The 26,445-nt window shown below is 37.4% G+C and overlaps 3 protein-coding genes across 8 annotated transcripts; all 3 read right to left on the reverse strand.

The window, feature by feature from the left end:
* Positions 1-3,550: 3,550 nt before the first annotated feature.
* LOC111254865 (SOSS complex subunit C homolog) lies at positions 3,551-5,621 on the reverse strand. Of its 3 annotated transcripts, none has more exons than XM_086978945.1 (3): positions 5,446-5,621; positions 4,924-5,188; positions 3,551-4,709 (listed from the first exon to the last, which is right to left on the reverse strand). In XM_086978945.1, exons 1-3 carry the CDS (start codon positions 5,572-5,574, stop codon positions 4,537-4,539), a joined length of 567 nt encoding a protein of 188 aa, XP_086835071.1. In that variant the 5' UTR covers positions 5,575-5,621; the 3' UTR covers positions 3,551-4,536. The 3 variants fall into 3 exon arrangements, with proteins under 3 accessions (XP_086835071.1, XP_086835085.1, XP_086835081.1); XM_086978959.1 differs by having other exon boundaries at positions 4,924-5,100; positions 5,446-5,588; XM_086978955.1 differs by having other exon boundaries at positions 4,924-5,100; positions 5,387-5,556.
* Positions 5,622-5,630: 9 nt separating this feature from the next.
* Positions 5,631-20,952, reverse strand: LOC111254859 (uncharacterized). Of its 3 annotated transcripts, none has more exons than XR_002675243.2 (15): positions 20,666-20,952; positions 19,670-19,861; positions 19,264-19,471; positions 18,412-18,572; positions 17,610-17,827; positions 17,036-17,200; positions 16,418-16,613; positions 16,008-16,152; positions 15,316-15,494; positions 14,604-14,932; positions 13,959-14,451; positions 13,429-13,652; positions 12,613-12,881; positions 11,876-12,316; positions 5,631-5,754 (listed from the first exon to the last, which is right to left on the reverse strand). XR_002675243.2 is itself a non-coding variant. In XM_022816157.2 (14 exons), exons 1-14 carry the CDS (start codon positions 20,770-20,772, stop codon positions 11,945-11,947), a joined length of 3,258 nt encoding a protein of 1,085 aa, XP_022671892.1. In that variant the 5' UTR covers positions 20,773-20,952; the 3' UTR covers positions 10,726-11,944. The 3 variants fall into 3 exon arrangements, 1 of the variants encoding a protein (XP_022671892.1); XR_002675242.2 differs by lacking the exon at positions 5,631-5,754 and adding an exon at positions 10,726-11,466; XM_022816157.2 differs by lacking the exon at positions 5,631-5,754 and having other exon boundaries at positions 10,726-12,316.
* A 1,336-nt stretch (positions 20,953-22,288) lies between these two features.
* Positions 22,289-26,008, reverse strand: LOC111243010 (thiosulfate:glutathione sulfurtransferase-like). 2 transcript variants are annotated; one of them, XM_022788004.2, is made up of 6 exons: positions 25,558-26,008; positions 25,028-25,078; positions 24,423-24,467; positions 23,652-23,756; positions 23,323-23,503; positions 22,289-22,904 (listed from the first exon to the last, which is right to left on the reverse strand). In XM_022788004.2, exons 1-6 carry the CDS (start codon positions 25,667-25,669, stop codon positions 22,838-22,840), a joined length of 561 nt encoding a protein of 186 aa, XP_022643739.1. In that variant the 5' UTR covers positions 25,670-26,008; the 3' UTR covers positions 22,289-22,837. The 2 variants fall into 2 exon arrangements, with proteins under 2 accessions (XP_022643739.1, XP_022643740.1); XM_022788005.2 differs by having other exon boundaries at positions 23,652-23,753; positions 25,558-25,988.
* Positions 26,009-26,445: the final 437 nt, after the last annotated feature.

Raw genomic sequence — 26,445 nt, forward strand, 5'->3', positions numbered from 1 at the left:
GATCGAAGATGCTCGTCGCGTTTATTTCAGTTATGATTTGATATACATAGGTTTGCAAGTATTTTACATCAAGCACCTTGGTGGTGCTTACTAACTGGTTAATGGAATCACACTATTGTAGTATAATTTCTTTCTTGACATGACAGAAAATAGTCATAACACATAAAATCGAGAAGAATCATAGAGCTCTTAAAACAAACCGAATATTGTACCTGAGATTGAAATTATAGAAGTCAGCAAGGTCTTAATCGATGAGGCACAATCAACGTTCCTTACGGTTGATAAGAAGGTTGTACGGCTTGACATCTTGACGCAGGTTTCTTGACGCAGGAATACAAATGAACGTTAGTAAACGTATAATAACAAAATGTATACAATTCATAGAATAAAGAGGGACCTCAGACCACTAAGAAGGCGAAAAAGTAATATAAAATCTGTCAGTTATGTGAGTTTAAATGTGAGAGTTTAACTTTAAAAGTATTTAGGGAAGTCTTGAATTGATATCGGGAACAATAATCAACAACAACCGGAACAACAACGTGGAATCACAGGATCCTACAAAATACCCGAGCAACCCGTTATGTATTTTATACTGAAATGACAAGAATTTGCCAATTTGCCTGTAAAATTAACACCGAAGACGTGCATTTTGAATGTACGAAGTTTTGAGTTACTCGTAGAAATAATGGCCTATATTTTTACCATTCAGCGCTTGCTTAAGATCTCGAAGCGTTGCACTGCATTGTATTCAAAGACTAGCGTGGAAATTTTTAAAGCTGAAGCTCTGAAAATGTCTAGAAATAAAGTAATATTTAGTCCACAATGAAAATCCGCAGGAACCTTTAATTAGTATTGGGTCTTCCTTCCTTTGAAAGGCTTGAGAACTTTGGCGAACCGAGCTTTGTTGCTAAAGTTCGAATCGCTCGTAATGGATATAACTTGAAGCATCTCAGGAGATTTTTCTCGGCCGTGTTATTCACGAGTTGATAGTTGTTTTCGGTGGCCCAGTCAATAGAGAACTCCTTATAGTCTTAATACTCCCTGACTTTTAAAAGGTTGGCTTAGGTGTAGACGTGTGATCCTGTGCGTCGGCATGCCAGTGTCTTATTGCAATTTTTTCCGCCTGATCGTTGCCATAGGTTTTTTTGAGAAAGGAACCTCTGTCTCTCTTCTGTCTTGAAAGCAAAGATTCGCTATGGTTGAGCCATGAATCAAACAGATACTCGTAGAAGAAGCGATGGCCAGTGACCGATGTGGATTAAAGAGATGTGGATAGAGTTCAGGTCTATCGGAGGGCTGTAAATAGATGCCATTCGAGTACCTAATGAAGCCACGAAACACTAAGTGATTGACAAGCACTCAGTAAAAGGTGCTAGACGGATGAAAACATAACCTTAAAGAGTTAACCGTGGAGACATAGGGTGGCACACTAAATGAAACAAGAGGAAACAGACACACAAAGTTGAGATTCTGACAGGAATTATCAAATTTCCAATTAGGATATTTTGACCTATTTCCATCTGAATAAATATTATAATACTTCACGTGTCATGCATGTTGACAGTGGTAGCGCGCCTATCGAACTCTGGTCTTTTCATTTGCTACCATGCGCAATCAGAACTGTTTTACTGTTTTACAGGTGTTCTACCGGCATAGTTTACTCTTCGAGCTTCCGTAATATTACTGACAATACGGGTGGCAAATGATATCAACCAATGGACGATACAACTATACTAAAAACTTACGTGCTGCATATTACTAAAAGCATGCGTGTTCCATGTGTGAATGTTATTACAGGGTGTGATGTTCATCGGATACGCACGGTCGTCTAATAGCATTTGCATGAACTGGACTTGAAACGGGAAGCGTTGTCATAAGGAATTGTACAAACGAGTAAATTACTACAACCTTGTTCAATGCGCTGATAAACTTTTTTTCAGTTGCGACAGCCAAGCTCATTCTTAAGAAAAAAAAACATTCTTAAGATGTTTTTTTCCGTTTCATCTCTATGTAGGTAAAGATTTAAATTTGAGACACAAGCCATGGTCTAGATAAGTTCAAATAAAAGAGGGCAGTAAACGACAGATTCGATGACGTTAACATTTAACCTAGCCTTCCACGATATTCTTCTTTATATCAGATCGAAATCTGTATAAAGTACTTAATTTGTGTAGAGCGTATAATGCAGCTATCTATTATAGCCTGAATCTAAGTTTTTGAAATCAGTTATGTTCAGCGACCTAATCTGAGCAGAACTGTAACTGAAAGTTCTTTCGGACTGATAGATAACATCAGGTAGTAACTAGTAGATATCAAATTATACTCAAGAGATGGAAATATGCTAGCCGATATAGAGCATTTGGTAATAACTAATATGCTTCAGCGAAATCTCGATCGACAAAGAGGCAGTACAGTCTAATACTCATTAATAAATCCACACGTGGTATGTCGTTGCCGATGCCATGTGTGATCGTTGCAGTTTTTATATACATGCTTTTGTTCCTAAGAACACGTTTTTAACTGGAAATTAGAAGGACCTATAAACTGAAATGCGGAAACAAAATACGCGCAATAAAGTATCAAAATTACAACGTCTCAATGATAGAGGGCACAATTAAGGAAGGGAAAAGGATCTGGGTTAAACAAGAATATAGAATGCCGCCGTGTGCACGGATAGAAGTTAGTTTTACTGGAATTAAACAGTGGCAATATAAAAGGGTCGAGCTCTGTTATCTGTTCAGATAGCAGGTAACATGCAGTCATTAACAAATTAATATCGACGCAGTAATGAGCTTATTTCAGCAGAGTAACCAAGCACTGAAGCACGGTAGTAGAATGAGCGTACTCGGACAACGGGGTCATTTATATAAAGAAGATAATTATCAAGGAAATATAATTGCCGTAGCCAGATAATTGCCAGCGACAAAGGGGAATAATTGATATAACAAAAGTGTAGTAGAACCACAATCAAAATCTCGCAGAAGTGTCGATTCACTCTAAAGCAAGAGTTTATGTTAGAAGTCATACCTGATCATGAATTCAAACCGTTCGTCAAATTGAAGAGACTAAGACTAAAATCATCCTGTTTAAAATAGCGGGACTAATTTAAATATCTTAATAAAGGTGACATGATTTATTTAAAATATGGTGTTAAATTTGGACGACTTTCGTATTGATGGCGCAGGTACACAGACTCGTTTTGTAAAAAAAACTTATTAATATTGAGTCAGTTTAAAGACATGTAGTTAGATGACTAGCGTCTTATTCTATAGAATTTAACTTGTTTTTGTAATCGAGAGTTAAATCGTTAAAATAAATTGACAAATGTAAGCTAATATAACCCCAGCGATCTCACAAGATTTACCTAAATCATACTTTTTTTCGTATTAGTGTGCATTTTTCGTCACAACAACGACGAACAAATGCCAACAGAGTAGACAACTGTCGTGTTGCCATCATTGACCTTTCGATGAAGTATCTGTGACTAGACCTACATTGCTTTTCATTTATTTTACAAAATTCGCTCTAGTAAAGACGCTTTTTAGCCATATCTGGTTGTCAAAGGGTATTATTATTATTCACAAATGGGTTCGAAACCATTAGATGGAAGTCGCAATAAATAGTGAATGTATGAAAGTATAATACTGTGGACAACGTGATATAGGAAGGACCTCAAAAACGAAAAATAAGACCAGCACTTATCTTGAAGCATTTAGATCACTTTAGTTTTGAATCACGATCAAAAGTCTCCCAGAGTAGGCCAAGATATTTGTGTTGGCTGCTGTAGGGACTCTATGACTTAAGTTTCTGAAGATAGTTTACGTAGCTCAACGACGGCATCTTGGACCCGAACGATATGTCGGTCACCAAATTGAGGCTCGCTAATTGGCGTCAAATGCCCTGCAAACACTTGACTATCGACACAAATCTTAAATTCGTGACATTTGGTCAGAAATTAGGAATTTTGATAAACCAAATAGGGAAAACAAAGAGAGAAGATCTTTCATTGTTTATCTAAATCTCACCAACACTTGGTTGTAACAACAGGCTTTCTACTTGTTATGGGCGGTAGAAAGTCTACCGAAAAAGTATTCGTAGTTATGAGTATGATTGATTATAACTTGACAGAGTGACACCACATAACTATACGCGTCACTTCGATCAGCGTCCTGAAGATTGCAGTCTCGTCCCTCTATAAAAATTATATTGGTCGAAGAGTGCACCAACTAAACGCGCACTCCATTCTTAGACAATCTACCACAACTCTTAACCAATTGTTAGAATGCTCATTTTCAGTATCTATGAATGATAAAAAAATGTTATATGAAATATCGAATGTTGTATTATACACAAGTTTATTGTACAGGGGGTGAGAAAAAGATGGCATAAGCAACGATCGTCTGTGACATTTTACCTGCTAATATAGCGATAGTAAAAATAATTATTTTGAAAACATTTTTAGAGAAAACGTTTCTTGGAGAAATTGTAGACGCTTTTAGTATTATCACAAGCCAGTAACACTGTACAACGCGACTTCTAGTTGTTGGCTGTCCCTGACGGCGTTGTAGATGGTGGTCCTGGAGGGAATCTTGGCAGGACAGGCAGAATAAGATTTCCGAATGACGATTCCTGAGTTACGAAATATCCTGGCGAGGTTTGTTGAGCGTGAGCAAGAGCTGTCCGCTGGCTTTGTGACATTGGCGTCTCAACTAATTTAGCAAAAACACAGACGAACAAAGGACAAAAACTCATATTTTCATATCACTCTTTGTTCACTTGTATCACCAAGCTTGGCTTGGTCAACAGCGTTTGACCACGAATCAAATAAATTCAAGAGATTATTCGAAGCTTATTTTTACTAACAAATTTAACGAACAACTTCGAACGTTTTCGTCACAAAGCCTTTGGACAAATTACACTAACCTGGGGTAGGTTGTTGTTGAGGTGGATTTTTAATCAGAAGGAATTGCTTTTTCTGTTGCAGGTCTTCCAAGATTTTTCGTCCTTTAATATCCTGAGGCGGTTGGAACGCCATCGTCGTTTTTCTTGAGTCTATTTTTATTGTTGTGACCGTTGCTGTTACTGCTACTGACTCCGTCGCTGAAATCCAGGCCGCAGGTGGAATTGCTGGATGTTCGTGTTCGCTTATCACGAGCGTTACAGCTGCTGTATCAAGGCCCCACCGAGTCTTTTTGCATATCGTCGTTTGTTTATTGTTATTGTTGTCATCGTCATTGAGATCAACTTTTCCATTAGTACTACGATTAATGTTATCACTCTGTGTGTTGCTGATGCTAAGCCCGCAATTTGCACTCGTTATCTGACAACTAGCTCTCGTAAGGATTTGTTTCGGACTACTGACTAAAGAACCATTAATGATACTAACACCATCTCTGGTAATTCTACCGCGCGTGTCCCGATTTCCACTGCCTCTTTTTCTCTTACCGCTAGCCAGTGTTGTTCACGACGATTACCGGCCTCAACGTTATAGTTATTATTCTTCAAAAAAAACAGCCAACGTAATTTAATCAGTTGGGTCCGTTGACCAGACATCGCATTCCCACTGGCTGTCATCTGCTTCAAGCGCCTGGCGGTTCGCCTGCTGTCGGAAATGTTTTGACTAATGCTTTGCTTGTTGCCGATATTGTTTTGGTGAGGGCGCTGTCACGTGCGTTCTTGAATGGGAAGGGTTTATGGCGCGTTTCGGGTTCAGTAGCGGCCCTCTGCTGCTGAATACCATTCTTGGAGAAAAGACTTTATAGGTAACAAATAGGCAGAGGACAAACAAAATTAACGACCGTTAGCATTATCCGTATGCATATTGGATGTTTTTGTTACATAAATCATTTTGAAGCCAATTCGACGTGTCGATACAAATTCGTTAATTAGAAGTGAATCAAGCGAAACTGCGAAGGGACTTTGTGCAGGAATACTGTTTTGTAGCTTAAATTGAATATATTAAAAAATAACTTCGTCATACATCTCTGCAGCTCATGGATTCGAAGATTGGTTTGCAAAGAAAGTGTTGAATCCCGTTATTGAACTTGGATCTCTAACACATTGCAGGTTAATAAGTCCTAATCGTATATTCGGATCTTCACCGACATTTACGGCTCTTTTGTATGCGTACGACGTGTTCGATTCTGCTAGATATGTTCTGTTTCAGAAATCGTTATAAAGTATTCTTTGAGATATGCATATTCGAAAAGAACATTCTCCAATTAATCGCAAAGGACATTTGCAAAATCAATTAAATTTAATCCGGTTTCATAGGACTAAATTTACCATTTCGAATTAAATTCCTTCGGACCAAGCTACATTAGACCTATTTAGTATAACATGGAACTATATCTTTGAATATCTAACCAATCTATGAATCGTGGCTTCTTAGCCGTATGGCCGTTCCGTGGTAATATTTGTTAATTGTTCAGATAGTGGCTATCATTAAGGCAAAATATTTTCACTTTTGTCATTCACATTATAATGTTTATACAGCATAATAATCCTTGAATCATGTCACGTTTATAGTATTCGTAATAATAATATTAATAATAAGACTGCCACACTCCGAGATCATCTGACACACATATTTGAATTAGAAGGGTAATCATGAGTAACCCCTTAAGAAAGCCCGATTTGGCCATGAACAGCATGAATTAGTGGTTAATTCAGGGAGTCGAATAATGATGCAGACATAATAAATTTCGTTGTTTGGATACATTATTTTAGCTAAACAACTAATACCCACATTTTTAAGTAAGATCCATACATACATTTTGAATCACGCTATTGCAAATAGAAATTTTGAGCCGAGACTTGTACTCATATTACTAGTCAATAGTGCTCTTAATGTCGCTGCACAAAGTTCAGGTTGTGAAAACCAGGTTCAGGTTGTGTGTTGTGTGTTTTTTAAGACGAGCTAGTTTGAAAGCTTTACGACTATTATTATTGTAAGAAATCTACAAATGATAGATAAGTTAAACGGGCAATCAATAGCTTAATCGCGAAAAGGTTTTGACTTCGTGCTAATTGAACAAACATTTTTCGTTTTTAAAAAACTAAGTTGTTTGAAGTTTGAAATTGTCATGTGTATAGGTTTGCCATAGGAAAAATCCAGATATTAGGTCTTTGTTCGATTTATCCACATCGCAACAAATACAAATCAAGCATCCAAATCCGGGAACGCTCTGTATATATCACTGTCATCCATTTCCTTAAATAAGTTGTCGGGTAAAGAATTTCTGCCTGGAACTATGCCTAACGAACGTGAAATTCGAAACATATAGGTATGGAAGAATTGTACATAGAACATTATCATGAGGCTTTCAGAGTTTGATTAAATGTGTACGTACATCCTCATCAAAAAATGTTTTTAAACTTATACAAATCTGATACCCTTCATTAGGTCGAGTGATACCTGAACAAATTACGTCAATGAAAGGTAGCTCTTGTGTGAATCGCGCAACATTCGCAAATTGATCTGCGAACTACCTGTATGTTTATTAGCATAGCACTACCTTGTTTTGTATATACAGCAGTAATTCAAACTCTTACTTATTAAACGTTCCTTGAGGGACACTGAAACTATTTTAGACGCAACACCGAGGTACCATCAGCAGTCGATAATGCTAAATATATGCAACGATAAATATGGACTCACACTCACAAACATAATCTTGGTATCCATCATCAAAGACTCGTACCTTTTTTTTTGCGAATGCGGTCAGAGTTGGGATGAGAATCATTGTTGCTCATTGCTCATTCCTCTTACCAGTTTTTTAAGCTTGTCCGTATCCACTGTCAGATTTGTCTAATGTAAGCCGACATCGACAAGTAAAATATTGGAAAATACGTTGTTGATTATGATGGTAGTGTTCGGTGGACTTGATAATCGACTTTCGGACGGAGATGCGATATATGAATGACGTAGATTTTCTGTAGTAAACTCGAGCAACTCAACCTTGTTTGCCAATGTCTACAAATTGTGCTGCGATTTAACAACCAAGAAAGTTCGTTGAAATACCATGGCAAACTGGGATACACATGTTAGATCATCCTATGCTTCGGGTTACTTATTGTAACCATCTATAAAAGGGAGTTTAATGCAGAATGGTGTCAGCAAGTTGCTGACAGAACCAACGAACTCAACGAGCTTCTCCATGGCTCTATACTCGGAAGCGGTAGAAGATCTATGGAAAGAGCTGTGAACTGTCTTTCGTTAGGAAAAAGGAAGCTAATCAATATTGCCGCTGATGTCGAGTGTACGGTAAAAGACGGGGTGAGCACAAGGTTAGTCATCATGGCAATATTGTCACCACAATGAGCGTCAAAGAATGGCTGGCCATTCTGCCGGTAACTCTGCCTTGTTGACTAGTTCACCCGTACTTATATTCTTGGTGCTTTTCGAATTAGCGAAACGTCAAAGGCGTACGGCATATACTGGTATATAGATGGCTGACATACAAGCCACATTGTATGGGGTTCGCAACATGGGCCGTAAGTTACGCAAAGAAATATGTACATGCGTGAGATATAAGAGGCTCTAGAAGGTTAGATAGGAAGCGATGACTGATAGTGAGCGGTTTTTGCATAGCATTTTCTGAAAAGAAATCTCGCGCTGTTAATCCACATAATAGAATTAATTTGACAACTTTCACGGCTATTTAAGACCTAATTAAGTCATTTTTTCATTGAAATTATATAATTTCAATGAAAAAAATGACTTAATTGGATGAATGGGTATTAGTAGATCGCATTATGTTCGTGGTATTGTATTATACTTAAGACTATTATAGTTGTATACACTATAGGAATTATAGTTGTTGAGCTCGTTAAAGACGTGTTCTTGTCTAAAGCGACAAAATAGGAAAACTAATTGCCTTATGCTAATTTGTTTTAAACCGATTTTCCTAGGGAAACTTTTTTCTAAAACGTGTCTCAACTGACTCACAATCGTAAATGACGAGAAAAAGCACTTAATCTTCAGTTAAGAACCAATGTGCCTCAAAACAAAAGGATAAAAATGAGTATTTCGGTCTGAGTGGGCCTTTGGTTGACATTAGACCAGGAATTCCTTTTAGGACTCTGCTGCGTAAGCAAAGGTGCGCGCACCTAACTTTGTAGATACGCATTCGCTCCATAGGCTTGGGTAGCATTTTTTTCTTTTGTTAGGTGGTACTTCGACCTTTTTCGCTAGGCCTCTATCGACTTGATATCTCAAATCGCGGTCATCATTTTTCATAACTAAGTCCATTTTAGAGTTATTATTATTATTAAGAGTTATTTAAATCTGTATATATACTGGGGGTCAAAGAGGTTTCTCATTTTCGCGTTTTTCGCTCTTCTGTTAAGTAGGACCGCATGTCAACAGATTTGTGATTTACACACGAACCTAGCGGTTCCTTACTTGAGAGAAATATCTTCGTTAAAATGCTTTGAGCCGAGCCTAGATTCGAACACGTGGCTTATAAAATCGCCTTGTGGTAGCAGCCTGGTTACCGTCTTAGCTATTTGCGGAACATTTCGACTTAGCTATTGGTGGTCTCAGAAAACGCTAATTACTAATAACAAGGTACTGTAGCTTTAACGTAGTTCGAAGAAGACTTAAGGTATGTGTCTTGCGATTCGATATTGCCATACTGATTACTATTTATCATATCTATCTAGTGGATATGTTGAATGTGCCGGATAGAAGCGCAATGCAGTTTCTTCTGAAAAATAGAGAAAAAAGGTTGGAAGTAGTTGGGCAGGCCTCAGAATCACAGATTCTGTTATTAAATGCTATGGTTAGATTTTCTTAAATGTTATGATTAGGTGCAAAGTTAAAGTATTGAATAATGTTTATTTTAAATGTTGTTACAGGGTTAGAGAGCGGACACCAAACAAAGCAGTCTTTTACATACGAAAAGCTTGTGCAAATGAGAAGATTTGGCTTCCTGGTGCGCGAAGACCGTTAAACCCGGATCATATATCTAGAATAAGCTCCCAAGGTAAAAGGGCACAAACTTCTCAGAGGATCACAAGGCCAAACGAGTTAAATTTTCGTGCCATTTTAGCGTTCTTTTCTATCTTAATACTTTCTTGCTAAGTTGTCCAGGAGCCATGAGACTTCAATAAGCAAAAAATACTAATAAAATTAATTTAACCTACGTCCGTTTGCCAGTGAAAGTTGCAACATGAACAGTAATTGATTTTTATGTGTAAATGGTCGGCTATGATTAATTGATAATTGAAAGAGTTGCATAGGCATTTTTAGTATCGTATTATTTTCAGCAGACGATAGCCTCTCTTTAGTTGACAGTAGTAGAGTATGTCGAATCTATCATATATGTTACGTTGCATGTTGACGCATGGTTTTATATAGCAAATCATAGATTAAATGCTTGGAGAAAAATAAGCTCTTTTAGTTTATGCTTTATTGTATCGGGAATTATAAAATTCTGACAAAGAACTATAGTTTAATTTTGAAAAAATAACATTATTGCTAAGTTAGCAGATATTAAGAATATATTTAGCTAGAATCTAAGTTTATTACCCTGTTGTAAGATACTAAAAACTCTCTGGAATGACCTTTTAATACTCTAATAACTTAACGCATTTTCAAATGAATAATAAAAATGCAGCTAATGTATGTATCTTATGCATTCCATTATTGTTGTAATATAAATAGAAAACAGGATTTTTCGCACCTAAATCTAATAATCCTCTCTCTAATAAAACACTCAATTTTTAGTAAATAATTTTCGTTTATCTCTTAATTGATCTGTAAGTTGAAAAAGTTGAAATGAACAAAACTGTACAATGGTTAACTAGCAATCCATTTCTTTGAATGCGTTATATACACGAATGACTGTCAGATATTCACTTACATCGCACTAAATATTAAAAACACTTAACTTTTAGCGTTTATAAGACTGTTATGTTGTTATAATTGTCTATAACGTTTCGTGAAAATGCATCTCTCGTGCAAAAAATACAATCATTAACAACGTAAAAAATCAACTATATCACTTTGACAGTTCTACTGTTGTAGCCACTGGTGACAACGTCCCACATTGTAATCTTTTGTGTCAGCATTCGCGCTTAACATTGGTAGAGTAACGGCAGATGAACGGAGCCATTTTTAGATTTTTTTTTTTACCACGAACTAAAACATTTAATAGGAGAATTCCTGGCCCGAAGGGCACCCTATTCACTGCAGCAGTTGGCTATTAGAGTCGTAAGCTGTTGACAATTATGGTATAAATACGTTTGACCACAAACACGCACGTGTCCCATAAATAATACACAAGAAGCAAACCCCCCAAGCTAAACTCCATTTTCGGACATGGCATCACATTTCCGTGAAAAGGCAGATTAAGCAACGAGATAAGACGAAGAAACGAAAAACTAAGGCATTGCGATCGACAATTAGGCCCAGGTGTAAAGTATATTTCGCTTATAGTAAACTTTACCTTATGTGGCTGTCTGAAAAGAAGTCAAAAGCGTCGATATGTAACAGTCCATTAGAGGCAACCTGCTTCGTACGGATTTACTAATAAATTTTGGAACTGTATACCTACGCGTAAAAAATAAATCATGCCTAAGAGGTTAGCCCTGGCGTTGGGTGACTTTAGCAGGACATCCATATATATGTAACGATCGCTTGACTACCGTAACCCTCCAAAATCTACAGCCAAAGTAATTCTTTATTTCTATACTAATCTGAGCAAGTTGGTCTAGAGCAAGTCTAGAGTAATGGATTTGACGAGCTGGTAACCTTTGCATTCAGAGGTCACGAATACTAAGTAATCTCTCATTTATACGTCAACGAATCATTACATCGGAGATTAGATTACAAAGTTTCATATCATTTTCTCTTAATAAATAAACTTACTCCCACTGAGCGTATTGACATCAACGATTGATAAGCCTCCAGTTTCTCTGCTCTGAAGATTAAGCCCTATTAGCTGTTAGGATTTTCGTCGTTATCAGTATCTGAGGTCGACGCTAACCCGGCATCGAAAACAGCTACACGGCCGGACTCAGTTGCTATCGCCAACCTCTTCGAACCTTCATCGCAATGAAGTGCCACTAGAACCTCTGCCGCATTGGAGTCAGCACTCGCTGCTGACGTTGACGGCTTACTGGCGGCGACTGTTGCAAAAGCTGCTGTCCAGGATAATTGAGATTTACGTTGAACCTGTCCACCTATCAGTTCCTTCCACTTAAGGCCATTTAAGGACCCAGCCACAGACGCAACAAACAAACACGACTCAAACATAACAGCCCCGAAAATCTCCTCATCCAGTTCGACTTCACGACACAACCGCCCGCCCTAAATGTAAAGGATTGAAATGAACCAAACGCAAATAATGGTAATTGTATAATTGATCCACCGTAAGAGAACTAAATACTGCTTCATTAGTCTGATGATGGAAAGCGAAGATTTAGGACAAGGCCCCTAACAATTGAACACACGCGTCTTTTCAATGTTTGCTATAACAAAACATATACGGTTTATGTATTAGTCTGCCGTCCTGATCAGATATATATATATACGTAGGTGATGGCTACAAATGTATGATAATATTTAGCACTCAAATTATAGTATTGATCTACTTGTATATCTACCTTATCGAAAACGTAGACTTTACTCTCCCCTGCCAAAAGTATATTTTCATCCCTGACAATGAGGCCGGTAATTTTCTGATCACGCTTATCAACAGCATACAGCAAAAATAACGTTCCCGCGTCACGTAACATCATTGCGTTATCTTGGGTTACTACAACAATGTGCTTCGAACTCGTAACTTGAGTAGCGGCTACGAACTTTGGTACCTGTCGCACCTCTGACTCAACTATAAATCGTTGATCTAAAAGATTATATACTTGAATATATCCTGAAATAAATAAACGAAACCATATAATTTAGCAGAATATATTGACCGAATATCACCTTTTCTTCCCTCTTATTGCCTTACTCTACAAAAAAAGCCATAATGAATGTCAAAGTTTCAAAAAATTTCAAAATCTCGCATAACAACACAGCGACAGTGAAAATGCAACAACGTTCAATACTAACATATATACTTAATTAATGGTACCAAATCATGGCTGACACGGTTTTCCTCGACGCTGCTGTCGAAAAGCAAACTCATGTCTGAAGTGTGCTGCAGGGGTCTAATTGTCGTTCCCAATTAAAGTGCTGAACCTTTAAATTAAGTCGTCACCTGCACTAATCGAGCTTTACGGAACTGCACATAACTCAAAGGTCAATTTTGAGTATAATTTACCAGTATACAAAAAGATCGAACATTAACAATTCTCTGTCATGTCACTAACTAAAAACTGAAGCCTATTCTAATAAAACGAAGAAGAAACAAATGCTACATATCTTTTTGACTTTTCTTTTTGTTTTGTGTAAATCCACTTTATGTCGAAACGTACCACTTTTGAGTCCGATATAGATTTTTTGCCAGGCTATAAATCCACAGAGCACCCGAGCCTGAACAGGAATCACTTTCATCAGATGACCCGAGTCACCGTCAAAGACTCGCAGTGCACAGTCATCCGAACCAGTTAGAAGCTTTACAATTTGCATCTTCTTGTGGACAGATATTTCTAGCATATAGGCGCAAACCCTCTTCAAGTTGGAATTCGAATCCTGGCCGCTGAATTAAATAGATAAAACATAAAAAGTAACTACTAGATTTAGACTTGCCATCGTCAGCATCGCTAAACAAACTCTTTAATTTAAAGCGTATAATCAGGACATCGCTCTGTTAAAGGTCACCATTAATAATAGTTAAATAGAGTCTACTTACATAATACTTTGTCCGTTGTAATCGAATTTATACTGTAAAAAGGGCGTCTCGACGTTTAGGCAGCACATTTAATTTAGCAAAAACCTAAACCAAACAACAGCGCATAATTCTTCGGCAAAGACCGATTTTAAGTATAAAACACACAATGCTTACCAGTGTCTGTAAATGACAACAGACCCTCCACCATCACTGAGAGGTGTTCGCTTGACTACTCCGTCGCGGCTGCTTGAATACACGAAATCTCCGCTGAGCTTCACTGCGAGCACTTGTTCACTGTGAAGTTGTTCATCCAGTTGCACTTCCGCACTCTTTGAGCGTTTTGCCCAGACGCCGGGTGATACATTGGAACGCTTGCGAGTATCTAACGAGGTTGCAGATTGCGGCGTTGTATGATCGAAAGAGCCGTTGATAGAATCATTTATAACGCCGTTAAACAACGGAGCTGGCGCTAAAGATGTAACTGGACTTGAAGCAGCCCCTAGACTTCCTAGAACATTCTGAAGGTTATAGTTTATTGATGTCCTTTGTGGTCTCGTATTGTTAAACAACCACGCTAGGTTATCAGGATTACGCGGTGCAGGATGAAGTATAGCGTTGAGAATTTGACTTGGACCAAAAATTTCAGCACCCTGTGGAGGCTGCGGACCTACAAGTATGTAAAGTAACATAATTTAGCAACAAAACTGTATTATTTAGCAGTTGATAATGTACAGTGTCCTTGCTTACGAATGCGGAAACTACCAAAATTTATTAACTCATCAAATGCTCCTGTGAAATTCTGAAATACCAACAAGTTACCTTGACCCACTGCTGTCGCTATTCGATTCTTTGCTGCACGAATCAGCTCGAGCTGGGCTATTGTTGCTTGCTCTTCTTGTCTTAGGAAACCAAGTAATGCCTCGACACGCGGCAACGTATGTGAAAGATAACGCAGGCGCTCCTGGCCCGCTGTTTCCTCCGATGTCAATGCGGCTAACCGCACGATGTCGTCATTCGGTAGTACTTGAGGCCCGGCGGGAGGCTGAACGTGGCTGTATTGTGACGTTGACGACGCTAACCGAGGTGACATGTCTTGCGGAGGCTGTTCCTGCTCGCCTTCCTCCGAATCCGAGATCATCTGAGGGGGCCTACAAAACTCAATGCAACATCAATAATCTAGGATTGTTAAAATGTTTTCACATTGTAGTGCGAGTAATTTTCCAAATAAAAAAGCTCGTAATGGTGAATGTGTATATAGGCAATGCGATAGATGGATAGTTACTATTCCGATAGATTTGCTATTCAACGCACAAGCGATATAGCACCATATATGCCCAATAATAATTTTATAGATTATTCCTTACAATGATTTGTCGACTAGACCTTTAGAGAAAATTCGTTTTTTTTACCAATAATTTTCTGTTTTTAAGACCAGCACATAAGTCAGTAGTCATGCTTAATTTTGAATAAATATTTCCAGTTAGTTCCGCTATTAGTTTCGAATTTGTAAACAACACTGGGAAGTACTTACGGTGCTGGCGGAGCAGCAACGATTGCACAGTCTTCGTTGTTTTCGTTCTTCACACGTAACTTCGTCGGGGAGCTTGCTTGAGTACCAGTCCCAAAAACACCGGATATATCCTTAGGAGACTCACGTTTCAAACAAACGGATTCTGGTTCCTCTATCGTAATAGCCGTTTCTGGAATTACCTAAAGAAAGTAGTTGTATTATACTATCACTTAATTGGGACCTATTTTAAGCAGTCTTACGTTGATGAGATGAAAATTATTCATGCGTTCAGGGCTTGAACTGACCGAAACCACATGAAGATACTTTAGCTAAACAATTTCCTTGCTCACTTGTAAGAAACTTGTAAGAATAAAACGAACTTAAATATCATCAGCGAATCGGGAAATCATCTTGTTGTATAGGTTAAAGTTCGATTATTAGTTCGCAGTTTTCGCATTGTCAATTGTTTCTCTATACTGGAATCTTTACTTTTACTTAGATTATAGCAATTGACAATAAAATCCAAGTAATCTGTAACTGATTCCACAAGCTTTAAGCTATTCTAAACAGCACTTGCTGTCGATATTGTTTTGACAACAAACTGACTTTGGATAAGATACGTTGTCTTGTATTGCAAGATAGTCTTTGTTGATGAGCCCTCTTAGTCCATTAACAATCCATCCTACCGAAATGAACGATGTGTAGTCGCAAACCTGTTTTGCGCGAGCTTCACCAAACGTTTCCTGCTTTTCAATGTCTCGATTTGTATAAGCTACACCAGGCAACCTTTTTCGGGCTGTTTTTTGCTTTTCATCGGCACCGCGACCAATTTGCCGTAGTTGTTTGGCTAAGTCTCGCCTGCGCAGAGATAGAAATTGTAGCGTTATAGAAGTATCTAGGGCTAAAATTCATAACTTTATGGATTAATCAGTAATTTATGGTCTTATCCGTTCACGCCTGTGTGCTAGGCTTTACTTTTGTATTGAAACAACGATAATACTTCTCACAAAAGCATGCAAAGCGTATACGTTAAAAAAAATAAAGTTGTAGGAATGCCCCTTTGTAAAGATCTACTATGCTGAACTATGCTAATTTTAATCTGCACTTTGGAGATCCTACTTACACATCAGTACAGTTACTGAGTTTAGACAAAATGTCTTTCCGTTTGTCAACTAAACTCTTCCCAGTGGAGCCGACCAAAGGTCGAGGAACTTTAGGTCTAGCTTCTGGAGTTCGCGGGTCTTCTGCGAGTGACGTTGCGATTCTTTGACCGTTCTCTTGATTGGTATTGCGAAACGCGGATTCGTCATCAGAGCGCTCTAAAGCACCGTGAATACATAAACAAAGAAGTGATGAACATGCGGTACCCCTTAAATTTATGCGATCTTTACCCGAATAATAAAACTCTTAAATTTCTTATTTTTCAGTAACTACCAACAAGAAAAAAGGGCTCTTATGAAGCTAACGTCATACTGCTTAAATGAAAAAATCGTCATCATTTGACACTGTTGGTAAAATATCTCAATAAGATTAAAGTAACTAAGATAAGAGCTTCGCCACAGATATTATAACCAGCATTAGATGACAAAAAAACACAAGCAAGGGAACCTATAAAACAAAATCTGTGAAACATTTTGTTGCTTTCGAAATCTAGTGGTCATCAGTTAGCTATACTTGTGTATTCTTCTTTGAAGTAGTCAAAATAATTGAATGGTTTTATACAAAGTCGACAGTGTTTCACCTTCTTCTGAACTAAGGAAGTACTGATGTTTTCGAAAATCCTTCCCACTACCGCTCTCAGCGCATTTTCGCCCCTCGTCATCTGTTTCCTTTAGCAGCACATCCAGTTCATCTTTTAAAGAATTTGGACTTCGGATCGACATCAAGGCCGGTTGCTTCCATCGATCTGAAAACAGGTGAGCGTTAATAAAAATATTAATTGACCAACGGTAAATACAAGCTGAACCAGTGATACTGAACTGTGCTAAGAAGCAGATGCCAAGCTACGAAGTGGCACGACTTTATATCGGGAACAGTACGCCGTATATGTCACCTCAGGTGTCAAAATGAGCGCGTAACTTGTTTTAAATATTACTATGCTATACTAAAAACTAAAGCATAGACCTAATCTAATTACACAATTTAATATAGATATATTTTAACTTTCTTCCAAGAATATTAAAAGGTCGTTAATGCTATTAACAAATCCACAAATTCAAAGAATTTTACGAATCGTATACGTCTTCATGGAATGTGAACAGCAATGAAGACAATTAAGTATTTTCAATAGAACATTTCCTTGTAAAACAGCTTACCCTTATTGTTAGTGTCACTGTTTGTGCATGTCGATTGCGGTGGCTGCTGCAGTAACTTGGTTGACATAAGCTCGTTCGAAGTTTTGGATTCCCGCCGTTTCCGGTCACCTTCATCCGTAGCTTCAGGTTTTGGAGACCGATTTTGATCCTCGTCATCTTGGGTATTCTCTTCGATTGAATCTCCTCGACTAGAAGAGCGCCCTGAAACTCCGTCAGATCTGCGATAGCATAATACGAGTTGAAATACCAATACGTATCGATATTTAGATGTATGCGGATATATATCTTATTGCTCAGCCTCTTTAGGCTAGGCAGAATTTGGGAACACCCTTCAACTGACCCGTTGTATACTGAAACGAGTGAGCGACTTCGTAAGCGCCTAAGGTATATCGGGCTAACAAACGTTTTTGTTTGGTTTCGCCGATTCCTAAAGATGGTATGTACAAGTAAATAGTTCCTAATGCGATGAATCTACGTTAATTTGGAATGTTAAGTAAACCTTGTTTTATTATCCACTCAATTAAAATCCAAATCATTCAAATTACACCGTAATGGGAGAGCTATTACTTCCACAAAGAACGAACCTTAGCTCTTTGTGTCTGCCAAATAGCGACTTTATTTTTTTCTCTCGATGCTTTATTTTGCGTTACAAGGGTTTGATAATCTACTTTGCGACAAATTGTGTTCTTATGCAGAAATGGTCTTATGATGGTATGTCCCAGTAGCTCCATGATTCTAAGTAAGAAGTGACATGCTGGTGCGTCACGTCAAAGCCATTCTATGCAGTCTTATATATTCTTACCTATTATCTGATGCACTATCGTTAGGAACGTCTGTACAGCCTGAGTTACGAAGATCTAGTTTTATGGACTGAAGATTATTACGATGTTTGCTTCCAGCAAAATGATGCCAAGTGGTCTGTATGTTAGGTAACGACACGCGACAAAGCTCGCACATTAACCGCTGAAACGCACACAAAGTAAGCAAACAAAAATCAGATTCTATTCTCTGCAACGGAGCTACGGTGAAGAGGTAACGCGGTTATTTCCTGTGGAATTGGTCCTATATAGCAGGTACTTCTAAAGGTGATATAGAAAAATTAAGAGGGTTCACAGCCAAATAATTACTTTGCTCGAAATGGGTTTAGCGGATGCCAATCCATGCCTTCGTCTCCTGCGTCGCTAAAATTTTCGAATGAAAAAGAAATGTATATCTCAAAATAAAAACTCACAATAAATTCCGAATTAGATTACCTAAAAACATTTTTATATTCTCCTTAGACACGTCATAACCAGCTGCAATAACATTTTCAAATTGTATAACTCAAAGCTATAGTAGGTACAACAGCAATGGGTTAACATAAACTAAAAGTGTTAGGGTGATGAATTTTTAACCATTCATTTTTGGGCCACGGTAAATATTCAAACTAAGCTAGCGTTTTGCTTCGTTCTCTGAGCGCACAGCCACAGTGAAGCATAAAGGGTTGTTTCGGCCATTCTAAGCAAGTACCTGCAGAAGCATACTTTGAGAGCAGTACTAATACACCCGAATTAAGTTTTTTCTACTATGATTTCGCTTTCCTTAATAACAGCTCACTAAACGAAGTGTCTATACGGTCTCTTTTAAGTATGAGATAAATGTAATGGCTACATACCGGTCCTCCACGCCCGTGTCTTTCAAGCTCGGCTTGTCGGTGCGCTAACACATTTTCGCAGTGTTCAATTTGACAAAAATGTTCCACCATGCCCCACACAGTCGAAGGAGTCACTTTGCAGGTAGTACACTCTCGCGGCAAGAGTGAAGGCGGAGCATGATCCAGGCTCGAAAACGGGGCCCACCATACACGAGTTGAAGGTTGTCTCCTAAAGGAAAACAGATATTCTGGTCAAATCAAACTTAAAGAAGTGACTCATCCTGTCTGTGATTTAACAATAAGCAGGGCTTCAAAACCTGTAAAAATATAAACTTATAAATGCAATACAAGCTGTATGAACCTATTAAGCTGGCTATAAGTTGCGTAAATCTATGAAGGCTGTAATTATTAAAATTTGCTTATTCACCCATTGCCGTTATGGTACTGCTGATGACTATTATTATTACTACGATGGTTGCTGTATGTGCGTGAGTTTTCTGCGTGGAATGGCGGTGGTTCATTAGTTTCATATGGAGTAGCTCCATCTCCCCACGAGGCTCGAGGCAATGATCGAGATAACCGTGAGCGGCCGTTGTCTCCACTGAAAGGTGGCACACCTCTGCAAGACAAAGTGATAACAGTTACTTGGAAATAGGATGCTTGCATCCGAAAATTTATTATCTATAAAATGTTATAAAATGGCGTACATTTAACGAACTCGTATGATGAAATGGACCTAAAGAGTGACGGTATTGTAGTTGCACATTATGCATAGTTTGATCGAACAGAAATTGCGATTGTCTACTATATTATATTGACAAAAATGAAAGCTAAAATTTTGCGCGGGCAGGAGATATGTCAACATGTCAGTTATTTAACTTGCAATAATCAGTGTTTCAAGCCATAGTTCCGCCTCTGAAATAAAGATGTAAATATTTTGAAATAGATGGTTCTTCATGGTAATAAACAAAGCAGACATTTGATGTTTTTTCACCTAAGGAGTTCCAAAACTGCCCTATTGGTCATTCTATTAGTGTTTTTCGACAAGTTATGTCTATGTAATTAGCGTTATATAAAACCGAAATAACGTTCAGTGAAAAAAGTATCTATGAAGTTGATATATAGCGAGTCACGTGGATTTCAGCTGCGCGAAAGCAAACGATATATGTTTTTGGTCGAAAAAAATCTATTCCGCGTGTGAACTCTTTGTGCCAATTTCGCCTTTATTAACTGGCCCATAAAGAAGGCAATATGAAGCTACACACTTAACACTTTCGAAGATAAATTTAATCAGCATTACGTAGGCCGTAAATCTATTATCGGCCATTGTACGCTAATCATTGTTACTACCATAAAATAACATAGCTAGAATCACTCCCGAGGGTAGCTCCACTAACTGATGAATTTGAGTACTGATATTAACCGAGTATAGTGCTGTCTCCTTGGGGTCTGATTTCTACTATGTCGAGGCGGTCTTCGCGGCAGGTTTACAGAAACGTGTGAAGCGGAGTTCACGCTTGTGCCGGCCATAGCTTTTTCACTTTAGTAAAGCAGATTTTCTGTGTAGCACCTAACGCCCCATAAACAACACTCAGTTTTGTAGTTATAATAATGCGCTTTCAGACCGCCTCTAACAGTACATCGACGCGCGCCTTGTGAACTCAACTATCAGTGGTCAGCTTGCACGTGAAAAAGAATCGAACACTATAAGAGCACCTGCTGCTGATGCTGCTGCTGTTGCTGCTGCTGCCGCCGTGTGTACATTGGAAGGAGAAGTGAGCTTACTTCAAAACAATTGTGACAATAAGTCAATATAAACAGATTGTACATTTTTTATCGTCTGCTCTTTTAAAGGAGAGGAACTCTGAACGATTGCCCGGGAAACCCAAGTAACGATAATGTTTATTCGCTAAAAATAAGCGAAAAAACGAAATCTTGTTTTTTGTAATCTAGAATAAAATACGGGTTGTCGAAGAAAAAGGCCAATAATTTAAAGCTACGTAGATCAAGTAACGTTTTGTCAGCATGGTCATATTTAAGTAACATGATTCGTCCGAGCGCAAGCGTGTCATAGAATTCTGACATAGGCTGTGATTGCATGAACTTAACAAAGTTCATGCAATCACAGCCTATGTCGATATGAGCTAGAAATTCTGAAGGGCGACAAGGATTTCCAAAAAAATAAGGCAAAACGTAGGTTCAACCAGACTGTAAAAAAAAATAACTAAGAGACTCACAAAATAGATAAGCAAACTTTGCACACTTTAGCAAGTGGTTTCATATATAATACATTTATCTAGCTACAAGATACACGAATGAAACAAAAATGACTAAAAGAGGCAAGAAGACGTTTACAAGTCACATATCGTTTTGGTCAACTGTTAAATATTTTTGCTCCTAACATTATAAAAATATGCTTCTTTATTTGATCTAAGATGTCGTATCTAAATAAATATCGTATGTCATAGATTGAATACGACACCTTAATGGTATATTAAGTATTTATAAATCTTGAATAGAAAAACTAAATTAAAATACTTACTTTTTTGTCTGTGTTTCGTGCAAGACAAGAACTGCGTTCGGTTGCATTGATCTTTTTAAGAACTGATACTTATATGAACGGCTCAAGTCTACGTAAGTAGTAAGAACCCTCTTCGTTGAACTCAATGTTAGTGTACTTAAAGCTCTTTACATATATGTATATGTATTATTGAATTTTCTATCAACAATAAATCATGTTTATCGATGAGAACTTTTTCATCCTCCCTGAACTATATTTATATTCATTGTTTCTAACATTATACTATTTTATAATGTACATATATATAATTTAGGCTGTGTCTAGTGGAAAGAAGGAAACCGATATGAATATGTTATAATTGGATATAACAAGTTCTTCGTTATAGCTAGTGAACTAAGAAACAATGGTGAACTAGAACCATTTCATAAATTACAATTCAGTGAATTATTATATTAGTATAAAATTTTGACGCTCTGTCTGCACAAATCTGTATATAATATTTTTTAATAAAAGAGTATGCCGGGATTATCTGGAAAGAACGTTTATTCTTTATTCAATGCCGCTCTCAATGATAGGTTGCGTATTAATATTTAAAGCGAACGGAACGAAACTTCTATAAACTTTGCAATGGATGTACTCATCAACGAAATTACATTTTTTTAAAGTCGAAGTAAAAGAAGCTTTTTCTGTTCAATTCTTTTTTAATTCTGTCCTGCGAAACGTTGCCCTGCTGAAAAATCCTATGGTGCTGATTTAATTATAAAAAAACCTGCAAGTACTACGTATTTGGTGAACATTTTGTGAAGTATACATTTGCAGATATTTAATATGGATTAAGAAGTAAACCTGTGGTGTACGAAAAGTACATAAAACTCAAATTGTCAAACGTTTGCAACTTTTCAAAAACTTGACGAGCGTTCTGGATAACGTTTCAACAGTTAAAGGCCATTAGGTAAGAGCCAGGTTCGCAATGGTGACGCAAACCTGTATACCTCGAGGTTTAAAATACATTTAATAGCAAGAACTGTGATCGTCAAGATGCGTTAGTGACGTATTGGATCCTGGATGTTTAAGCTATCCTTTGATAATTTGCCCGCCTTTTTCAATCCAATCCAAGAAGCTTCCTTTATAGAATCGTGCCCTAAAATTGCAGAGATTAACAAGCGAAAATAAAATGGGTAATGAAATGACGTGACAATTTATGCCCCTTATCTTCTAGAAGCAACGATAGAATTTGAGACTGTCACCATTAGGGACATTTTAAACCTTCAGCTTAATTTTGTAACCTCATTATCCGACTATTCGTTCAAAAATCCAAAATTTATATACCCTGTATAACGTTACGTTGCGAGAAAATAATTTACTGTAGATAGTTCTTATATTTTCCTTGAAGCACTCTTACATACTTCTGTATATACTAAGTGGTTATAAAGTTATGGTGGAATAAGAAAGGCATACATTTAGTTAATAGTAACTTTTCCATAAATAAGAGTCAAGTATGAATCTATATTTCATAGCGCAGCAGATTCACCATACATATATTTCAGCCAATAACGTACTTGGTATAACCGTGCTTCTGTGCCGTAGTTAATGCCTTTTCTGCACGAACGCCAGCTTTGCAGAAAAATACTATATTGCGACCTTCTTCGTCTAGAGCAAGGCGATGGTATTGCGATTTGAGTTGCCTTGGAGATTTAGCGAATTCAGTGTCGACCTGGCCTAGTGGAATGTTTATAGCGCCTGTAAAATCAAATGTGTTAAGCTAATTGTTGACACCTCTGTAATTCTGTCCGTTATTGTTTTTTAGTTCCTATGCTGTCATACCTTTACAACAACTCATTATTTCTAGTAAGACAAATAGACTTGGAAAAAGACGCGCGGCTCTTACCAATAAGCCTGCCATCTTCAGCGAGCTCCTTGGCTTCACGAACGTCGACAATGAAGTAATCTTGAGTACTCAAAAGTTCCTTGAATTCATGAAAATCTACAGCTGCTAGGTCGTTGAGAAAGAAGAGTTCCAAAATATGGACTATGTCAATTTGTACTCAGCGTAACTATATACATAAATAAGAATTAAATAAATGACCGCAGACCAACAGAAATTTGACAGTTGATCTAGCGACATATTGAGCATCGACTACTGCATTAGCAACAAAAGAAGTCTACGATATGGGAAAGCTTTAAAAGATCACGACATTCTAGCATGCTAGTACGATAAGATGTTAGAACTGCAAGAATAGATCCAGAATTATTTAAATGGTATAAATACCCCTAAAAATATCACATTATTGTTGCATCGGCTGTCCAAACTTACAAGTTATAAAAACTGTTTAACTAATAAAGTTTGTTTATTTTATCCAAACGCAATTATATGCCACAAATGACCCAGTTCGAATCAGGAAAACTAAAATCGTTTAGCCAGACACTTAGTCTTGAAAAAATCATTTTTCTTCCCTATAAGCCGTAATTTATGAATATGTTTCACATGTGCTAGCATCGAATATTTTTTTTAAGCAAACATGCAAGATTACTGATAGATAAGATCAATACAGTAACATTCTCGGCAGACGTTAAAATTATGTGCGGTCGGGCACCACTTGGAGGCCGTTAACATCGGACATTGGACAGAAAGTTTAAACTTGTTTAACTGTTAGCTTACCTCTAGGATCAGCTTTATCTGCAAATGATCTCGCTGATACAACACCTGCAAAGCCAAAACTCTTCTAAACAATGTTTTAAAGTATAACGAAAGACGCCTAGAAAGTATTTTGTGCTACGTATTAGATTTATTTACACTAATAAGAATCTCTCATATCTTGTTATTTCGCTATTATCAAAATAAAATCCTATGTTTTAATATTTGGTGAGTCGCACAATTTCCTAAAATAATTTATCATTTATTCAGAGTTGTTCTCACAAAACATTTCCTAAACCTAGATGGGTCTTTTCCCGTGAAATGTCATATAGTACTCTCAGAAATTTGCTGCTTAGCGTTCTTTTACTAATCGAGCACTCACAAATCTTATTGATAATTTGCATATGCCTTAAACTATACTGCCATGAAATAAAAAATTACATTGTAACAAGCTACTTTAAACATAAGGTTAAGTTATATTTATTTCAGTTGCAGCACGGAGGAACGCTTTGGTTTTTAGCGACTCGCATAACGCAAAAATTTCTGTACCTATTTTTTAAATATTTCATATAAGCCTTTAAATGCATCCAATATCAATTTTCAAGGCTTATTTTTGAAAGCATACTTACATGGTGTAGCCAGACTTTGCTGACGCTGGTTTTTTATTTGGAGATCAAGTTCTGAAAATAATTTTTTCAGACATTTATTATGATTCATTCCTGTGTACTTGAATTTAAAAGAGAAGGACAGTTTGGCAGCAATACCTAAGCCAAAAATTATGCTTCACCTCGTAAGATGAGTTCATATAATGCGTACTTCTCAATTAATCAAACTCATTCGCTCACCTTTGTCAAATAGCATTCAAACACTTAAAGAAAATATATACATTTATAACAACTGTGCATTTCTAGAAATCAGTCATTCCCTGTTTTGCCGACGGAAAGATATAATGCATCAGCTTACACTTGCAATTTTATAAATGACACTACAAGTGTCTATTTAACTTCTAGTTCATATTATTACGGAACTGTAATCTAATATAAACTTAAAATTCATTTTTATAACTTGGAAAGTAAAATGTGTTCGAGTATCGCATAGTTTCTTGGTCAGACAAAGAAATGTAATAATCGCTATTGCTAAGTTGACAAATATATATTACCTCGTACATATCTGTTTTTGGATAGTTCTATCAATGTTCTGCTGTTTAGACAACTGAGAAACCGATGAAACTGACGAAATCCGGTTGCGCGAAACCCTGCTACGAGGCCCATCTTGGGTAGGTGAGTCTCACTAATCAGGATCCCTTATTGACAACTTCTGTATCCTGCCTAATAAGCACCGTAACAACAAGCTTCTCCCAAAAACTTTTTATTTACGCTTCGCATACATTTCTCCGCTTGGGCGATTTATCCGAACGTTCTGTTGGGTTTTCTGGGTATCCTTCCCTTATGAAAAGCACTGTTCCAAAACATGAGACAGATCTATTTGGATGTTATTGAGAGTTAGCGCTTGTAGCAGACGATACTCTGAAGTGCCATAGCATCCTCACGAGTACACTGCGACATTAAAATAAATAACAGTCTTAGCACAGTAAAAACGCACTGTGTTATTCGACAGTACCTATGTTCTTTAACATAGAATTAAACGTTAGCCTATTATATGCTTGCAGCTGTTATCATCGTTCGCTATATGTCTAGTCTATATTATTTACGTCTAAAGTAATCAAAGCATGTCTCAAAATGTGACCGCCTAATTTCTGCTTATTTTGTTTTTTTTTTTTTTCTAGTAATCAATATATCGTAGCTTTCACGTATCTACTAAAGGCAATTTTATATGTAGTCCCCGGTTCACACAATGGCGGAGTGATACAAAGGGCAGATCGGTCGGGGCATATGCTATTCATTTTGTTTGCACTGCCAACTCTCTCTATCTTTTCAACCATTGAAAGATCATACGCCTCATTTAATGAGCTGGCATGTTTATAATAACCGGACGACAGAAGCTTTATTTTATAGGACAGATCATAATGCAGACATGCTAGATATGT

This window comes from Varroa destructor, unplaced genomic scaffold (assembly GCF_002443255.2).
Source record: "Varroa destructor unplaced genomic scaffold, Vdes_3.0 BEIS01000001.1, whole genome shotgun sequence".
Lineage (NCBI taxonomy): Eukaryota > Metazoa > Arthropoda > Arachnida > Mesostigmata > Varroidae > Varroa > Varroa destructor.